The sequence below is a fragment of the Podarcis melisellensis genome (genome assembly GCF_964234715.1).
Source record: "Podarcis melisellensis genome assembly, chromosome: 8".
NCBI classification, from domain to species: Eukaryota; Metazoa; Chordata; class Lepidosauria; order Squamata; family Lacertidae; genus Podarcis; species Podarcis melisellensis.
In genome coordinates this window covers 4791162-4808239 of record NC_138540.1, presented here as the reverse complement: position 1 = coordinate 4808239, position 17078 = coordinate 4791162, and the positions used below count along the sequence as shown (strand labels likewise).

The 17078-nt window shown below is 47.0% G+C and overlaps 1 protein-coding gene across 6 annotated transcripts in view; it reads right to left on the bottom strand.

The window, feature by feature from the left end:
* Positions 1-17078, bottom strand: part of KANSL3 (KAT8 regulatory NSL complex subunit 3) — a 30965-nt gene that overhangs the window by 2631 nt on the left and 11256 nt on the right. For 5 of the 6 annotated variants that reach the window (XM_081921268.1, XM_081921273.1, XM_081921269.1 and 2 more), the window contains exons 12-21: positions 16962-17025; positions 15563-15766; positions 14776-14941; positions 12414-12491; positions 9218-9406; positions 6994-7078; positions 5056-5210; positions 3826-3953; positions 2923-3145; positions 1454-1602 (exon numbers count right to left, since the gene is read on the bottom strand). In XM_081921268.1, the coding sequence (XP_081777394.1) occupies positions 1454-1602; positions 2923-3145; positions 3826-3953; positions 5056-5210; positions 6994-7078; positions 9218-9406; positions 12414-12491; positions 14776-14941; positions 15563-15766; positions 16962-17025 (1441 nt within the window). The remainder of the gene's footprint in view (positions 1-1453; positions 1603-2922; positions 3146-3825; positions 3954-5055; positions 5211-6993; positions 7079-9217; positions 9407-12413; positions 12492-14775; positions 14942-15562; positions 15767-16961; positions 17026-17078) is intronic. The other variant, XM_081921272.1, reaches the window with a different exon arrangement.

The following is a 17078-nucleotide window of genomic DNA, read 5'->3' as shown; positions in this document are numbered from 1 at the left end:
ACGGGAGCGCACCCCGCCGCGGGGATTCGAACCGCTGACGTTTCAATCGGCAAGTCCTAGGCACTGAGGCTTTAACCCACAGCGCCACCCGCGTCCCCTACACTTAGGGTTAGGGATGCCCTTTTAACATTGTGCTGCAGTTCCAACTTGTGTATTTCTGATTCCCGGAGATGTAGGTATGGGATGCACACTGGACCTTTTGACCAGGCTGACTCAATAGATCTTTAAATATGCCCCAGTAAGTCCCCAGACACTTCTTCAGCATTTAAGCAAAAGCAGGCTTTGGATCCATACCACAAGTCCATCCCAAACTATTATCTGACATGACACTTTCCACAAGCTCAGAATCAGACGATCCCTTTATGGGGGTAGGACTGAGAAAACAGAGTAGAAAGTGCATGAAGTGGGTTCCATTACAAACTAAATATATTCTATCTTCTTTCTTTTACTATATATTATCTCCTTTCTTTTAAGAGATGAGATGTGGGTGGAGCTGTGGTCTAAACCACTGAGCCTTGGGCTTGCGAATCAAAAGGTCGGCAGTTCGAATCCCTGCGACGGGGTGAGCTCCAGTTGCTGGGTCCCAGCTCCTGCCAACCTAGCAGTGCAAAAGCATGCCAAAAAGTGCAAGTAGATTAATAGGTACTGCTCCGGCAGGAAGGTAAACGGCGTTTCCGTGTGCTGCTCTGGTGTCGGTGTTCCACTGCACCAGAAGTCATGGCCACATGACTTGGAAAAACTGCCTGTGGAGCGGAGAGACGCCAGCTCCCTCGGCATGTAAAGCGAGATGAGCGCCGCAACCCCAGAGTCATTCGCGACTGGACTTAACTGCCAGGGGTCCTTTACCTTTATGTCAATTACAATCTGGTTTAGCAAGACTTTGCCAACCTGGTGTCCTCCAGATCTTTTGGGTTACAACTCTCCTCAATCCAGCCAGCACACAGATTCATGGAGGATGAGGCTTTCAATGACTACTTATCACAGGAAGTATCACAGGAAGTGTGTGCCTCTAAACACCGTCTGTTGGGGGACACATGTTGGGAGAGGGCTATTGCGCTCATGTCCTGCACTTAGGCTTCCCAGAGAGATCTCTTGGACCAGATGGACCTCCCTTTAGGTTTAACCAAATTCCCAAGATAACTCAAAGTCACAAAAATTAACAATGGACGAAACGCCATGTCCTCCATAATGAAAGAAGGGCTAAGGGGGATTTGCCAGAGGAGGCAAAACCATCCTGGTGGGTCCTGTGGTAAACAAAGGTGACAAAGCTTAGCTTGGAGGCAGCTGCTGCTACTAAGCCCATAAGACAGCCAAAGGCTGGCTGGAAAACCCTTAGAGCAAGAGAGAAGAGGAGAAGGCTGAGTGCCCAGGTCAAGGCTTGAAGACAGTTCTGTGACTCTTCTGTCCCTAATGTACCTCACCTGAATGCTAGCGCTCCAGCAGGCAGAATTACCTGGGGTGGAGGTGGTGGGGACCGTAGCAGCAGCTGCTGCTGCTCTTCCAACTGGGGCTGGATGCTTCCCATGGCTGCCTGGCTGAGGGTCGTGACTCGGCTGGCCTGTCCTCGCAGAGTCACTGTGATGGTGGTTGGAGCTTTTAAGCCTGGTGGAAATGGAAGGGAAAAGTCACTGATGCAAGTTGCCGTGGGAACACACATATGCCAGAGTTGGCAGCCACAAATAATAAATTAGGAGTTAGGTTTACAACTGCCCTTCTATGGGCAGAGATTTTAGAGACTGACATCATCATTGAGGGATAACCAGCCTCATATAACCAAAACGCTTAAGTCTAATTAATGCATGAATAGGTCAATGCCACAGAGTAAGATGTCCAGCCACACTTAGCTTGGTCACACCCCATCACCTTGGGAGGAAAAAAGTAAAATCTATTGTTTCCTTCAGTCTACCATGTGTGTAGAGTTCTGAGCTCCAAGCTCAGATCATATGGCTTTTCTACCAACCATCATTGTGTTCCTGTACCAAATAAATCAGGAACTTTAACCACTTTGGAACTAACTTAAGTTTTGCTGCCTGTGTTTTCTGAATGCTGTATGGAAAACACATGAATCTGACGTTTGAAAGTTTGTAAGTAAACCATTTCTAACTTACCAAACATGGTCTTTTTCTATACTAGGGGAAGTGAGGAACTTTGGAAGGAATTTAGAAGGGCATATTTTAAAGGTAGAATACCCTATATTTACTTTGCTGCACATTTTGTGATTTTAAATCTCTGTGGGGGTTATTTCACCAAAGAGTACTTGCCCGAAACCTGTATCTTGGGGCATCTACGGAATTCTCCTTTTTTAAAAACCTATTTTTTCCTTGCCAATCAACAGTTATGAGACTAGAGAAGGGCAAAGCCTCAGGTGGGTTTTTTGTTTGTTTTCGTTTTTTAGACTCAGTGCTGGAGAAATCACAATTGTATCTCCCCCTTTCTTCAAGGAGCTCAGGGTGGTCCAACTAGGATTAGGCCACTTAATCTTCAACCTGAGATAGCAAGCCCAATTTACCCCAAACTACCCAGTGAGCTTCCAAGCTGAATGGATATTTTAACTTGGGTCTCTGCAGTCAACCACTCCATGATGGCTCTGTTCATCAGGGTCTGCAGAAGCATGAAAGCCGGCACCAACCTCATCAGCTCATAACTGCAACTCTTGCCGTTGCTGTTGATCCTATTTATACATGTATTGTTTTTGCTACTGAATACTGATTCACGCCAATGCAAGTTTCTGAATGAAGGAGTACTATAGCATTCTGGCTCCATGCCTGTTGTAGTTGGTGTTTTAACCCAATCGCTCCCTCATCAGTATTGCCACAGTGACCGCAGCATACCCACTGGTGAAGCCATAATCCAAGGAAAAACGACACTAGTCACCACAGAACATAATTATTCCCTGTTCTGCCATTACAGCTGGACTCTTACCTGTCCCCTGACCAGAGATGTGAGCCAAGCCAGGAAGGCTGCTTGCAAGTTTTGCCAGCCCCCCATTAGTAAGCAGCTGGTGAATAGTGGTGGGCTTCCCACTTGCTGAGCCTCCAAGAGATGCCAAGGTTGTGGCAACTGGGATGGTGCGGACGATGGTGCCTGTACTTGTGGTGATGGTGCTCAGGTTCTGGAGTGGGGCTGAGGTCTTCAGCGCTGAGGTCTGCAAGGTGGAAAAAGAGGAACAGGTTATATGAATGAAACATCACTGAGCAGGAGGCCTCTCTCTTTTCCCTACTTCATGCTAAGATATCTAAGGGGTTAACCAGGTTTTCTCAAACTTGGGTCCCCAGCTGTTGTTGGACTACAACTCCCACCATCCCTGACCACTGGTCCTGCTAGCTAGGTAAGGTAAAGGTAAAGGACCCCTGGATGGTTAAGTTCAGTCGAATCCGACTATGGTGTGCGGTGCTCATCTCCACTTTCATGTGAGGGAGCAGGCATTTGTCTGTAGACAGCTTTTCTGGGTCATATGGCCAGCATGACTACACTGGTTCTGGTGCATGGAATACTGTGAAAAGTGCCAGAGTGCATGGAAATGCAGTTTACCTTCCCATCACAGTGGTACCTATTTATCTACTCATGCTGGTATGCTTTCAAACAGCTAGGTTGGCAGGAGCTGGGACAAAGCAACAGGAGCTCACTCTGTTGCAGGGATTCGAACCGCCGACCTTACGATTGTCAAGCCCAAGAGTTTTGGTGGTTTAGACCACAGCGCTGCCCACATCCATAACTAGGTATGATGGGAGCTGTAGCCCAACAACAGCTGGGGATGCATGTTTGAAACCTTTGGCCCACTGGTTGACCGACCAGGGACCCCACAGGCTGCTCACATGGACCTACCTGAGCCAAAGGCCCTGCAGCAGCAGCAGCAGCAGCAGCAACACTTGTTGGGAGAGCGGCTGGCTTTGTGCCAATGTCCTGCAGGCTGAAGCTCAAGCCTTGCAGGAGGCTGCTGGCAGAAGCTGCCCCTGGAGATAAACCAAAGAGAAGACGGTTATTCATTCTGTGCTTCGAGAAACAAATTTGCTGTCTGAACCAACTATCTGATCCCGTCAGACAACTCAAGAACAGCTTTGGAGCCAACAACCCAGGGTAGCCAGCCAGATGCACACTTCTCTCCCCATTCAGCTGACTGGCCTGGACTGCACATCTGAAGCCACCGCAAGCCTCTGTGAAATGCAAGAGGAGGCTTCTTACTCATGTCACCCAGCAGCTCTGTGCCAGAGAGGCTTGCCTTATGGAAGGAGAATAAAAAGAAGAAGCGTTAAGCAGGTGAAGGCTGGAATGTGAAGGTTGTGTTCGCAAGAGAACCATGAGAGAAGGACGGAACAACATTCACAAAGGAGCTACTGCTGAGGACAAAGTAAGGAGAGAAAGATAAGGAAGTTGGTATGCCTTGTGATTAAAGCATTAGAAACAAGAAGAAACTATTGTTATATATGGAAATAGCTGCCCCTTTGCTTGTAAGAGCATAAATGCTAGTGCTTTTTTTAATATCTGGGGTGTCACCCCTCAACTACTTGCCAGCTGAGGTTGTGTCTCACTGGCCTTATAATGCCGAAATAAATGTCCTGTTGGACTGTGTCTGGATTTTATTGGCCATTGCAGGCTAAACCCACAGGGTACTGGGTTTGAATCAATGTTTCCCCAAGAGCCTGGCATCAACACCACTGTCTTTTTGGAGTGGTGCTACGTGGAAAAGGCATTTAAATAAGCACTGTGAAGTTTTTTTTGTATTAACTCATCCTTACTTATTCCATTATTGATCATGTCTTACCTGCTATCCTGATTTTGGTTTTCAATTGCTGGCTTACATTGTTTGTTTAATTGTTTGCTTTTAAACCTTTCATTGTTAGCTACCCTGGAAGCACTGTTTGCTGAAGGCCTTCAGAGTGGCAAATTTAATAAAAATAAAAATATTCAAAAACTGAGGTCTTCTCAATCTACCTTGATGCCAGAGTGCACAAGTACCAAAGGCATTCTCAGATGCAGGCCAGAGGCATTGGTTGCTTTCAGAGGCCTGGTGGGGGTAATCTTGCCTTTTCACAGAAAGAGAGAGTCAGAAGTTACCTTGGACAGCGTTGCTCGGCTGGGCCTGCATACAATGTGTGCCACTTGCCACCAGCCTGTTCTGCAGAGCATGGAAAGCACTTGGGGCTGTGCTGCTAGGGATCGTGGCCAAGGGGGTGGGACTGATAGAGGGGCTGTCTGCAGCAGAACTTGGCCTGGGAGGGGGAGGAAAAAAGGAAAAGCAGTTAAATTATTAAGCACACACACACACACACACACACACACACTGCACACAGATCTTGGCATGGGGTAAGAGGAATTGCTCAGCCACAAATGAGATTTGCTTTTCCTCCAAAGGCACTGTTTGGCTCCCCTGCATACAGCACCTGGAGCCATTTGCTCTGCAGGTGCCCTTTCTGGGGTGCGTCTGCGCCAGTGCTTGCAGCACGTGGTAGCTTGGCTTGCATAGTTTCTTCTGTGCCATGCTGACTGTAGGCCACTTCACACTTACATGCACTTAAAGAATGAAGTGAATAAACTTTAAGAAGTTTTTCTCCCTCTCGTATAACACTAGCAGTAGCGTGCGTCCAGTGAAGCTGAACCGTGGAAGATTCAGGACAGATAAAATAAAGTCTTTTTCCACACAGTGCATAGTTATCGACTATGGAACTCCCTCCCACAGGAGCCAATGATGGCCACCAGCCTAGATGGCATTAAAAGAGGATTAGACAAATTCATGGAGGAGAAGGCTATCCATGGCTACCTGCCATGATGGCTCTGCTCTGCCTCCACTGTCTAAATACCAGTTTCTGGAACCCACAGGAAGGGAGACGGCTCTTGTGCCCGGGTCCTGCTTGCAGATTTCCCTTTCGGGCATCTGGTTGGCCACTGTGAGAACAGGATGCTGGACTAGCTGGGCCTTTGGTCTGATCCAGCAGGCTCTTCTTATTTATTTGGGTAGTCCTGCTGGACCGCACCAATGACCGGTCTTGTCCAATTTGCTCCATTTCCCATATTAGCCAGCCAGGTGCATATGAGAAGCCCATTATAAGGGCATTAAGGGGCTCTTCCTGCTGCTTCTTCACAGCACACATTGTTTAGACCCAGGAGGCCCAGGATGGTATTGGTAGGCCCATCCTCCATAGATGTGTAAAATCTCCTCCTAAGGGTGGGGTAGATTATTGTAACCATTTATTAAATTTCTATACAGTGGTGCCTCGCAAGACGAAATTAATTCGTTCCGCAAGTTTTTTCTTCTTGCGAGTTTTTCGTCTTGCGAAGCACGGTTTCCCATAGGAATGCATTGAAAATCAATCAATGCGTTCCTATGGAGACCGTCCGGGGACAGAGGGGAAGCGCCGCGCGCCTTCCCCTCTGTCCCCAGACCTGTTTTAAAGCAAGGGAAGGGGCAGCGGGGAGAATCGCTTCTCCCCGTTGCCGCCCCTTGCTTCAAAAGCGGTCCAGGGACAACGGGGAAGACGCGCTGCGCTTCCCCGCTATCCCCGGAGCTTGCAGGGCAAGCTTCGTTTTGCGAAGCAAGCCCATAGGGAAATGCGTCTTGCAAAGCGGCTAAGAAAACGAAAAACTCCTTCGTCTAGCGAGTTTTTCGTCTTCCGAGGCGTTCGTCTTGCGGGGTACCACTGTACCACCCTTCATCCGAAGATGACAGGGTGGTTTGCAATATAAAAATACATACCGTAATACAGTACCCCCACTGAGCAACTGACCATCATTATTACACACACTGTTTTGAAATGAAGGGAAGATTAATTTTTAAAATGAATGAATGAATGAATGAATGAATGCACCGTGCATCAATGAATTCCATAAATGAAGCATTTCTCAGAGTTGGATGTGTGAACTGATTTCCATGGGGAAAACGCTGGTGATCTGAGATTAGCAAGGCAACTCTTTGTGACAACTCATTCACAAATGTAGCCTACCCTTCAAAGAGGCACGAATCGGTCCTAAATGCACCGAAGGCCAGCAGATACTCACTTGGAGGTGGCAAGCAATCCAGGCGCCTCCTTTACAGCCAAGGTGGATGGTCCCAAGGTTGCAGCAATAGGCTTCCCTGCAGCTACTGCAAAAGGAAAAAAAGGAGTAAGAGGAGTCAGTTTCTGCTGCAGTATGTCTGAAGGACTGAAAAAGACAAAGCATCAACCTCCAATAACCCACAGCCTGACACTGCCGTGAAAGATGCAAGAAATGCCACGTCACTATGTGACTCACTCAGCACATACAGCAGAGTAACAACTGGACTGGATTCTAGACTCCAAACAGCCTCACTGCCTCCAAAGCACCAGGCTGTCTAGTTTGGAAGCAGCAATCAGCACTCCTGCCTGCTGATTTAATTTATACTTATTTCCCTTGTTCTGTTATGCCAAACACCGTTCTTTCTTTACTACCTCTTAGCACTGGCCAATCATTCATAGCAGGGCTTGTCTTAAAGCATCTCTCATATAAAATACACAGGAACAGAAGCAAGTTAAAATCACGCGTTTATTGCAGTGTTTTGGATACACATGAAAATCTGTCTTGCACATTCCACCTGTCCACGTATGGTAAGAGGGAATTCTTGTTTGGTTCAAGTTTACTTCTGCATTTCATTATTGTCTGTGAAAAGAAATAAAGTTTGGATAATTAAAAAATTAAAAAGAGACAGAGACTTTCAAAGCTGATAAATTTATGCCCCAGTGATTAAACAGGGATTAGTTAATTTGTACAGTAAAAATAAATAAATCTACTGTTGAATTAACTAAAGGGAAGCTTTACAAAAGTATAACATTTTACAGCTTTGGAAGTCTCCATGTCCAGATGTGCTCAAACTATGTGAAGCCCTCTTCGTAGAAGGGTTGGCTCGACAGCCTACTCTTGCTTCCATTTTAAAAGCCTCAGCTGATTTATCCCCAATAAATGTTTCAAGTGTGGCTATCCTATCTCCTGGTTCACACTGAGCTTGGGCGCCCATGCAAATCACTAGACCACCAGAAGGAGTTCCTGTTTAGCAATGTGATGCCGCTGTTACATCATGTGCTCATCAGCAAATACAGTCATTCCCATTCAGGGTCCTTCCCTCATATGTGAGGGCAGCGAACCAAGATGTGCAATAGAGTGTGCCCTCCTTCAGGGAGCTGTGGCCACTCCCAGCCCCTTACCAGCATACTTGTATAAGCCATGCACACATCCGCACAGTTGCTGCATCCAAACATGCTACAGGTTAGGAAATCATTTGCAATCAACTACATATATCAGGCTATGAGAATGTTACGAAACAATAATCACATCTAGAAGCTGGCTATGCCAAGAAATTTGAAATCACAAAGGATCTTCCAGTGGAAGTCAGCATCAGTCCTAGAAAGAGCTTTTCCTATGGAGGATCTTGAGCTCCCAGGTGGAAGATTTTGTGGGAAACACTTCAACCTGTTAGTTTTGGAAAAGCTAAATATATTGGCTCAGAAACCAAATGCCATGGACATCAGAAAGAAGAATATTTTTAAAAATTGAACAGACCACTGGCCAGGCCTTTAAAAATCAACATGCCCTAGACATATTCCACAAGGCTGTTTTCTGCCTCCCATCAACCAGAATCACATTTTCTGGGGAACAGCTGTAAACTTAGTAGCCATGGCCTCCTGGATACCATGCACTATGACGAGGGTAAGAGGCAGCCTTGTAAGCACCTTCCAGTGTTAGCTGAGGCCTTTCTTGGAGCTGCTGTTTGTGCCTTTCTTGCTCTCACTTTGCAGAGCAATCTGCAGAAATCCATACAATGGGCCTCAGTTTGGGGATGACCATGTCTTTCATGGCAATGCTTTATTAGTTGAGCTCACAGAGCAACTCTAACATAACTAGATCCCAACAAATTCTCCAACTCTAGCTTCAAAACCCACCTGCATCCAAGAAACGTTAGAAAACAGTGCAGTTCCTCTTTTGTTGATAATGCTACTGCAACTCAGAGCTGCTCATGAAAAATATTAGCTAATTATTCCCTGGAACTAATACAATGGCCTAAACCTCGCATGTCAGATGATAACATGTTTTAGGCACTTGCTCTGCACTGTCCCATACACTAGACCAAACCATTAATCCACCAGCCTAGTCTAGCACTCTCCCAACCAAAACGCCACTTGAGGTGATTGACACACATCTCCTGTGACCTTTAGACCCTCCCTCCTCACCACTGGTCACCTGTAAGTGAGCTATAGTTCCCAAGACTCACTTTCTGGCGGTGCCTCTAAGGGGGCTCCATTCCCTGTGTCCGCAGATTCTCCATGGGAGACGATGGTCACCTTGATTTTGGCTCGCTTTGAAGATTTGCTGCAGTGAGTTGGACTGGGGGCCTGGTGCCTCTTCAGCTGCATTCGCACATCTTCTTTCTCTCTGGCCTCTGACTGCTGCTCTGAAGAGACTGAAACCAGAGAATACAAGACAGCTTGTTGAAACTTAGTGTGCAGGGGAAACCTCACAACACAAACCTGTGCATGTGCCCAGACACATCCCTGCAGTTTCCTCCAGGCTACCCTGTGCAAAGTGTCATTTTGCTTCGCAGGCGACAAGAACCCTTCTTCTCTTTCTTTGAAGCTGTCACCTCACCTGCCAATCATCAGCATTAAATAGAAATTAATCAGGGGTGCCATTCAAGCTGCAGACTAGGAGAAGGGAAGGAGGACTTGTAGGATATGGATGGAGGGGCCAACAGGTAAAGGAAGAAGAGATCAGTTACTGGAGAGGCATTGTGAGCTGCACTCATGAAATAGATGGACTTCATTTCAAAACACGTAAGCTCTTTCCTAATGGATGTACCAGATTCCACAGCAGGACTGCAATCCTACTTGCAAACTTACTTGGAACTAACTCATTCTGAAATCACCAAGACTTCAGCCTAACAATTTTTAAACTTGGTATTAATCTTATTGCTTTCAGCATGACTTATGTGCAAGTAAACATGGTTTACTTGTCGGATTCTCTCTGCTAATGCCTTCAACACACAACTCATGCTAGCTAGGTACTTTTTCCTTCTTACTGCAACACTCCGGCTTAGAGATAAAAGAGTGGTGTGTTTCAAGTCCCTAAAACCACACCCCTTTAGCAAAATTCAGAACTCTCTTCCTGGGTCAGACCAAACAGCAAACTGGACAGATGGCTTCATTACTGGATCTTTCTGGGAACCAAATGAGGTATTCACAAGAACCAACAATGTTGAACACCTTCTTCTCTGAACATCTCACAAACAGGGATTTTTTTCAAGTTTAAAGCCTACTCGCCCCCAATATGTTATCATTCCACAATGTGCAGATGCTAGAGAAGCCACAGCATTGAATAAGCGATGCTTTTGCTCTATAGTGTTGGGCATTGATAGCTAATGGTACCAAGAACAGCTGAGAATGAAGTTCAGAATTTGTCCTGGATGAGGAAACAACCCATGAACCTGATTCATGCCAAGGAGCCACTTTCACCAGGGCCATCAGCATGGAGTCAGTTTTCTGTTTACTAAGACAAAGAGTTAACACATTGCTTTGAAACCCGGTGCATGCTCTGCTCCAAAGTCACTGGAGACATTTTGCTGAGAATGTGGAGAATCATATAGAACAAAGCTGCCAAGGTGTGTGTGTGTGTGTGTGTGTGTGTGTGTGTGCTCACAGTAGTCCAAAACAACCAAGTACTCCACACACGACTCCGGAGGTGACTAAACTACAGCTCTCCAGATGCTGATGGACTCCAGCCCCAAACATCAGTGATGCTGGCTGGGGCAGATGGGAATAGGAGTCCAAACACATCTAGAGGTTAGCCACCCCTGCTCTCCGTGGTTCACCAGCAGCTCAAAGCCACCAAATTTAATGGAGCAGAAAGTGAATGCTAAGCCTGTTTCCAGGCTGAGGCACCCCAAGAATTCTACGGGAACTCTGCTGGCTTTGCTGCTGCTCTGAGGTGAATGAGGATCCCATTTTGAAAGTAAACTTCTGTGCAGGCTGGGAAGGAAACTGACAACCTGCATTTGTTATGGTAGTCCAGCAAGTTCCAATTAACTGGCACTGTTTCTATGTATCCAGACTGCTGAAGAATGCCAAGTCAAAACATAGCCATTGAATTGACGTAGCTGTACACACATCTTGTTTCTTTACTGAATAAACTGGCACCAAGCACTGTGTTTTACAAAATTAGCGAGAGCTGGCTACTTAGCTAATGTTATTTTCATAGTGTATGTGGTACTTTTCACACACACAATTCTACTCTGAGATTTGTTTGGATTTCATTACTGTTGCTTTTGTTTAATAGTGTTGTATGCACTTGTACTAGGTGGGAATCAGGTCTTCTGCCGTGACAGGGACGCTGCTGCATTCCCCCATCACTGAAAATCCACTGCGGAATTCAGTTCATACCATCAGATTACAGGAACAGGACATCAGAGCCACCAAAGCAATCTGGGGTAGGGAGCAAGCAGCCTCCTCCAGATCAACCAGACAGTGAAGGGGCAGTAAACCTCAGGCAGGCCATGTCCCAAATGTGGCTCTCCAAGCCTCTCCACCTGGCCTTTGGAATTCTCCCTAGGTCACGCCCCAAACTGGCCCTGCTTCACACCTCAAGTGCCTGGCTGGAATATGCCTTTGTACGTAATAATGCCTCATTTGTCTAAATGGATCAAAGAAAGAGACGGGTGTGAGAGTCTGTGTAGAAGCTAGGCTACCAAACAAAGGTAAAATTTATTGCTCCACCCCACTTTTGCATCTTGCCCTGCTGACCAGTAGAATGCGGCCCTTGGAAGGCTGCCACCCTCACCTCAAAAAACCACCCTTATTAGCACAAGGCCCTACCAGAAATGCATTGCCATGCATTTATCAGGCCACACTTCCATCACAATGAAGCTTGGGCAAGGAAAAATTCCTAGCGGATTGTAGCCCATGATGGGTCACGATCTGTCTACCAGATCTGTCCCACTTTGCCATCTTTAATTTCTAGAGTTCAAAACCCACCAAGACCAGGTGGCAGGCAGCCTGCTGCCTCCTGAAGAACAGCTGGTAAAGCTAGCCTCACTGCAACACCCCAGACTTCCCCTGCCAACTGTTCATCTCCCTCTTGTGGTAGCAGTTTGCAACTTCCAGGAGCACCATGGAAAAAGCAGGGCTGGAACAGCTGGGCCACTCCAGGCAGAAAATAGTTTTGTTTAGGCCCACCGCAAAAACTTCCTCCAGCAGTAATGAAATTTTCAAAGCTATGTAAAAAAGTGGGGTGGGTGGGTAGGAAGAGAAGCTGTCCTCTATAGCTACTTTACTTCAGCTCCTGCTAAAGCAACAGGAGGAGTGGGAGAAGGCAGAAGAGGCCCCCAAACACTGCCAAAGCAGCGCAAGGAGGGAGAGAGAAGGAGGGTGAGGGAAGAAGAGAGAGGCAGCAGAGGCAGAAAGTGAGGAGATACTCACCAAAGAGGCATGAAGAGGTGCCAGGAGGAAGAGATTTCCTCACCAGCATGTTTTGTTTCAGAAAGGCAGCAAACTGAGCTGAAATGAATCAGAGAAAATTACAGTCCTGCAGCTCATGTTTGGGGGGGGGGCATCCCTCTGACCCACCATAAGAGAAACTCTGCGGCTGGCTGGCAAGTAGATCCAAGAGGCATCTCTAACTGGCATGGCTATAGCCCAGCCTCCCCCAACCCTTCAAAGCGGTGCTAGCCAGGGCTGATGGGACTGTCGACAGTTCAAAAACATCTGAAGGGCACCAGTTTGGTGCAGAATCCTATAGCATGTTGCCTGTCACTGGGGCTTTGAGATCACCCACTCCACCCTGACCAGCAGAACCAGGCAGCAACTTCTGTCAGAGACAGCAAAAGCACGTTTCTGAGTTGTTCTCTCTCCCTCACTGACTGCACTTTCAGCTATTGCCTGAGCAGGGTCACTTACTAATACAAATCACACCAAGTCATTTCAGACATATTTAATTATAACTGCAAAACACTTGGCACAAACAACACGCAACACATTAGGAAGCAAAATGTGACTGCTGATTGTCATTGTTTGGGGCTCAACACAGAAGCACTCCAAGACCCACTCTTGAATGGAGGTATGTGGCATAAAGCCTCCTAGCACTGCCCAGCTGCTACAGTAAATTTACAGCTACCCCGAGAGTTTGAATTCTAACAAAGCAAAGGAGTGACCATGCTGCCACACATGCACTTATTTTGATCTGCTGCTAGGATGTGCCTAAATCTGTAATTTAGGACAATCAAAGCATAAAGCTTTATTTAGAGGGTGTTAGCACTTACTGCTGCTTTTCTGAAGGAGTGATGCCTCCATATACAATTCAGTCTCGGTTTCACAATGAGACCTAGAATTTGAGTTGGCTGACAGCCACAAAGGCCAGAGTGACAAGGACCATAGGTGATCAAACAACAGGGCAATCTGTTTCAACCCTTGATAAATGCTGTCTCTCCCCCCCCCCCCCCGTGACCTCATGTATTAGAGAAGGAGAACAGAGGCCAGACGGAAAAAGGGGACTATGAGAAAATAAGTTGCTCAGCCAATCTGGCACCAGCAATTTCCAGCTGCATCGGCTTTCACCAGCCTGGTGTTTTCCAGGAGTTGTAGGAGTTTTGGATGACAGCTCCAACCAGCCCAAGTGAGATCAGCTGCTGGAGCCAGCCGACAGGAGTTGTAGTCCAATATATCTGGAGGGCAGCAAGTTGGCAAAGGCTGAGCTGCGATGCGCAACACAATCTCATCACAGGACAGTTGTGGGTCAAGTGGCAGCCAAGGTAGCCCAGCTAAGAACACAGGAAGCTCCTTAGCTCAAGTCAGGCTACTGGTCTATTTAGCTCAGTATATATTGTCTACTCTGACTGGCAGCAGCTCCCCGGGGTCTCAAGCTTTCCCAGACCCCCCACCACAGCTCCACTTTATCTGGAGGGAGGGTGGAACTGGGACCTTCTGCATGCATAGCTCATTGAGCTGTGACTCTCCACCCTTCTCTGATCAGGTTTCCTGCCCAGTTCTAATTTAGGAGATGACTGTAATGAGGATGGTATTGCTCCATTACCCTGCCCATTCACTACGCAGAGTGAATGGCAGCTCATTCTCCCTCCACAGCAGGCATGAAGCAAAGAAGGTTAAAGCTTGGCAGCGCTACAGCAGAGTCTGGGCTGAAACTCATCTGCTGCCAAAGACAAGAGTCCCAGCAGCAGAGATCTGCAATTCAAGGGAAAGGATCTGTATTTTCATGGACAAAGAGGAGGAGTGGTCGCTACTGGGAGCTGGCAGGTCTGTTGAGCTGCACTGGGCACGCAGAAAACCAGATTGAAGATGAGAGAAAACTTCCTGCCCCGCCCTCTGCCAATCTATCATGTGCCTTTGCAATCTATCATCGGTTCTGTTCTCTTCCCTTGGAGTCACCTGCATTCACCTCACAGACCAAGCCATAAAGCACAGCCTGCACAAGCTTATCACCATGCAGGATGAAAGGCACCTGTTGAATATCTCTATCCCTCAACATACAAGACCATCACATATGCTTCTGATACTCCATTACACAGTCAACTGATGAGGAGACACAAATGTATCTGCACGGGCACATTATAAGCCTACAAAAGCCACAATCAGCAGCCGGACAGCAGGAAGGAAACAAAAGCTACTAAACAGAAGACTCCAAAGGCCCATTAAAGCAGCTGTTTCTGTTCTGGAGGAAGTGACCCCTTTCTGAAAGTGGTGTTGCTTGGAGTCAAAACCTGGAATGTTGCCCGTTGTGCAGGCCCCAGTCTAAGCATTCCCAGGATGCGAAAAGCTGCAGACTTACCTTGAGCCTGCTTGTGGGTCAGTGCTGCTGCAGCAGCTTCTGTCCGCTGCACGGACCTCTTCAGCAACTGGGTAGCCCCAATCTGACTGGATTTCTGAACTGATGACACAGTGGCCATTTTAGCCTTAGGACTGGAGGTGGGGCTGCTGGATACGCTGGAGAGGTCCTGTTCAAGGGAAAAAGCCCCCCCCCCCACCCCAAATATCATTATGGGTGCACTATAATGAACATGTTTAGTAATGCTTAGGATCATGGACTTGGAAAACTAATGACATGGCAAGCAATGGACCCCAACACCTCCCTGCTCTCATGACTGAGTCCCATCCCTGCTACTGGCTCCTCTAATCCACCAAAGAATTGTGAATCTTTGCTTCTCTACCCATGGGTCTCACTATCAGCCGCCCTCCACCACCCTTCATATACAGGGCTCGTTGCATCCCTCAGTTCCATGCTCACATCTCACAAGTATGACAAGTAACAAGTGCCCTCAGAACCTAAGTGACCCTTATTATAAAAGCTGGAAATTTGTTTTTTAGAAAGCTAAATGCAAGAAGGAAGAACAGGCTCAGGTGAGCACATTTAATCTATGTTTCCAAATGTGGCTGGCCATGCTCCTGTGGTATAGGGTTCCAAAGGTGTCCCTGAGAATTGTGTGGGCAATGCCTGGGAAAATCTAAAGCTGCAGTGTGAAGGTGCCAGAATCTTTCTTTCTCTTTTTTTGGCACATTCTGCTGTTGTCACTGCAACTCTTTGCAAGTGCACATGCTTCCCCCACCACCGTCATTACCTCTGACCCGGAAGGTGAAGCTGGGACCTTGGCTGCAGGGGAGGCTGGCCGGCTGCTTCTTTCTGACATGTCAAAGGACAGATCCCGCCTGGCCAAGTCACGTGTTGTTTTCTTCTTCTTCTCAGCGTCTAGGTCCCGAGGGTCAGAGCCCGAATGGCTGTCTGCCCGGGTGAGCACTCCAGTTAGGAAGTCAGCGATCTCATCCTGCAGAGGCAAGAAGACAGGGTTAGGCTCTTAAGAGCATCCACAAAGTAAACGTGCAAATGGTCTAAATAAAACTTCTTGTAGTTCAAATTATTTGCCAACTCACTCTCTCTCTCTCTCTATATATATATATATGTGAGGCCACAACTCCCAGTCCTTCCCTTTATACTTACTTTTACTATTCTTATGCCAACAGAAAATTTAATGTGCTGAAATGTGCTAAGGGGGCCTTCAGAGCAATAGAAGGGATTATGTGCTGGTTCCTGCAGAAGGACCTCTGCCAAAGATATTTGCTTTCCACTGTGTGGCAGCACAGTGATGAAATCGCAATGCAGCAGGAGGCCATATGGAAGATTAGGTAATTACGGTAGGAGTGACCAGCCTCTTGGTAGGCTTCCACACATGACTGAGTGAAGGCACTTTTGCACCCTGCTAAAACAGCAGAGAGACAGTCTTATGCTGGAGGCCTGAAAGCATTTCCTGCCCAGGCACAGCTTTGTTGCCACCCTTGGCTCCCTCCCAGCAGTGGTGACTCTTGTCTCAAGTGAGCACAATTGCTTTTGAATAGGTTCAAGTGTTTCTCTTGCAACTGACAAGGGACGAAGAGACAAGGGTTTGAGAACCTTTGGATTCTGCCCATCAAGACCCAAGAGTAGACTGGGCAGGACTTGAAATGCGGAAGTGTGGCTAGATGAGTCAGGTGAGGACTTACACCGTACTTACACCGCTATGAGTAGTCCCATTGAACTTAATGAACTAACAGGTTGAACTAACCTTTGAACTAACAGGTGAATAAATTCCAGTGAGTCTACTCAGAATAGGACTGAGTTGAATAAAATCATAGAATTGTCGAGTTGGAAGGTACCCTCAAGGGTCATCCAGTCTAACCCCCTGCAATGCAGGAATCCCTGACAGAGGGCCATTGAATCTGTTTAAAAACCTCCAACGGAGGAGAGTCCACCACCTTCCAAGGTAGCCCATTCCACTGTTGAAACTACCCTCTACGTTTTGGACCACAGCTCCCATCAGTCCCAGTACCACATGGCAGTACTGGCTGCAGCTGATGGGACCTGTAGACCAAAACATCTGGAGGACATCAGGTTAGGGTTGGCTTTTTGCTAAAATTATTCAGCACAGAGAAGTGATTAGGACCTCATAATTTATGTCATGTACTTGGGTAGGGAGATCTGTTTACCTGTATACACCTGTCCACCATGCTCTGAGTCAGGCCTTCTGATTTCTTTTTGGCTTTGCTAATCCTATTATTAAAAAAAACAGAAAACCTGTCAAAGCACACACTTCCTTTTATTTC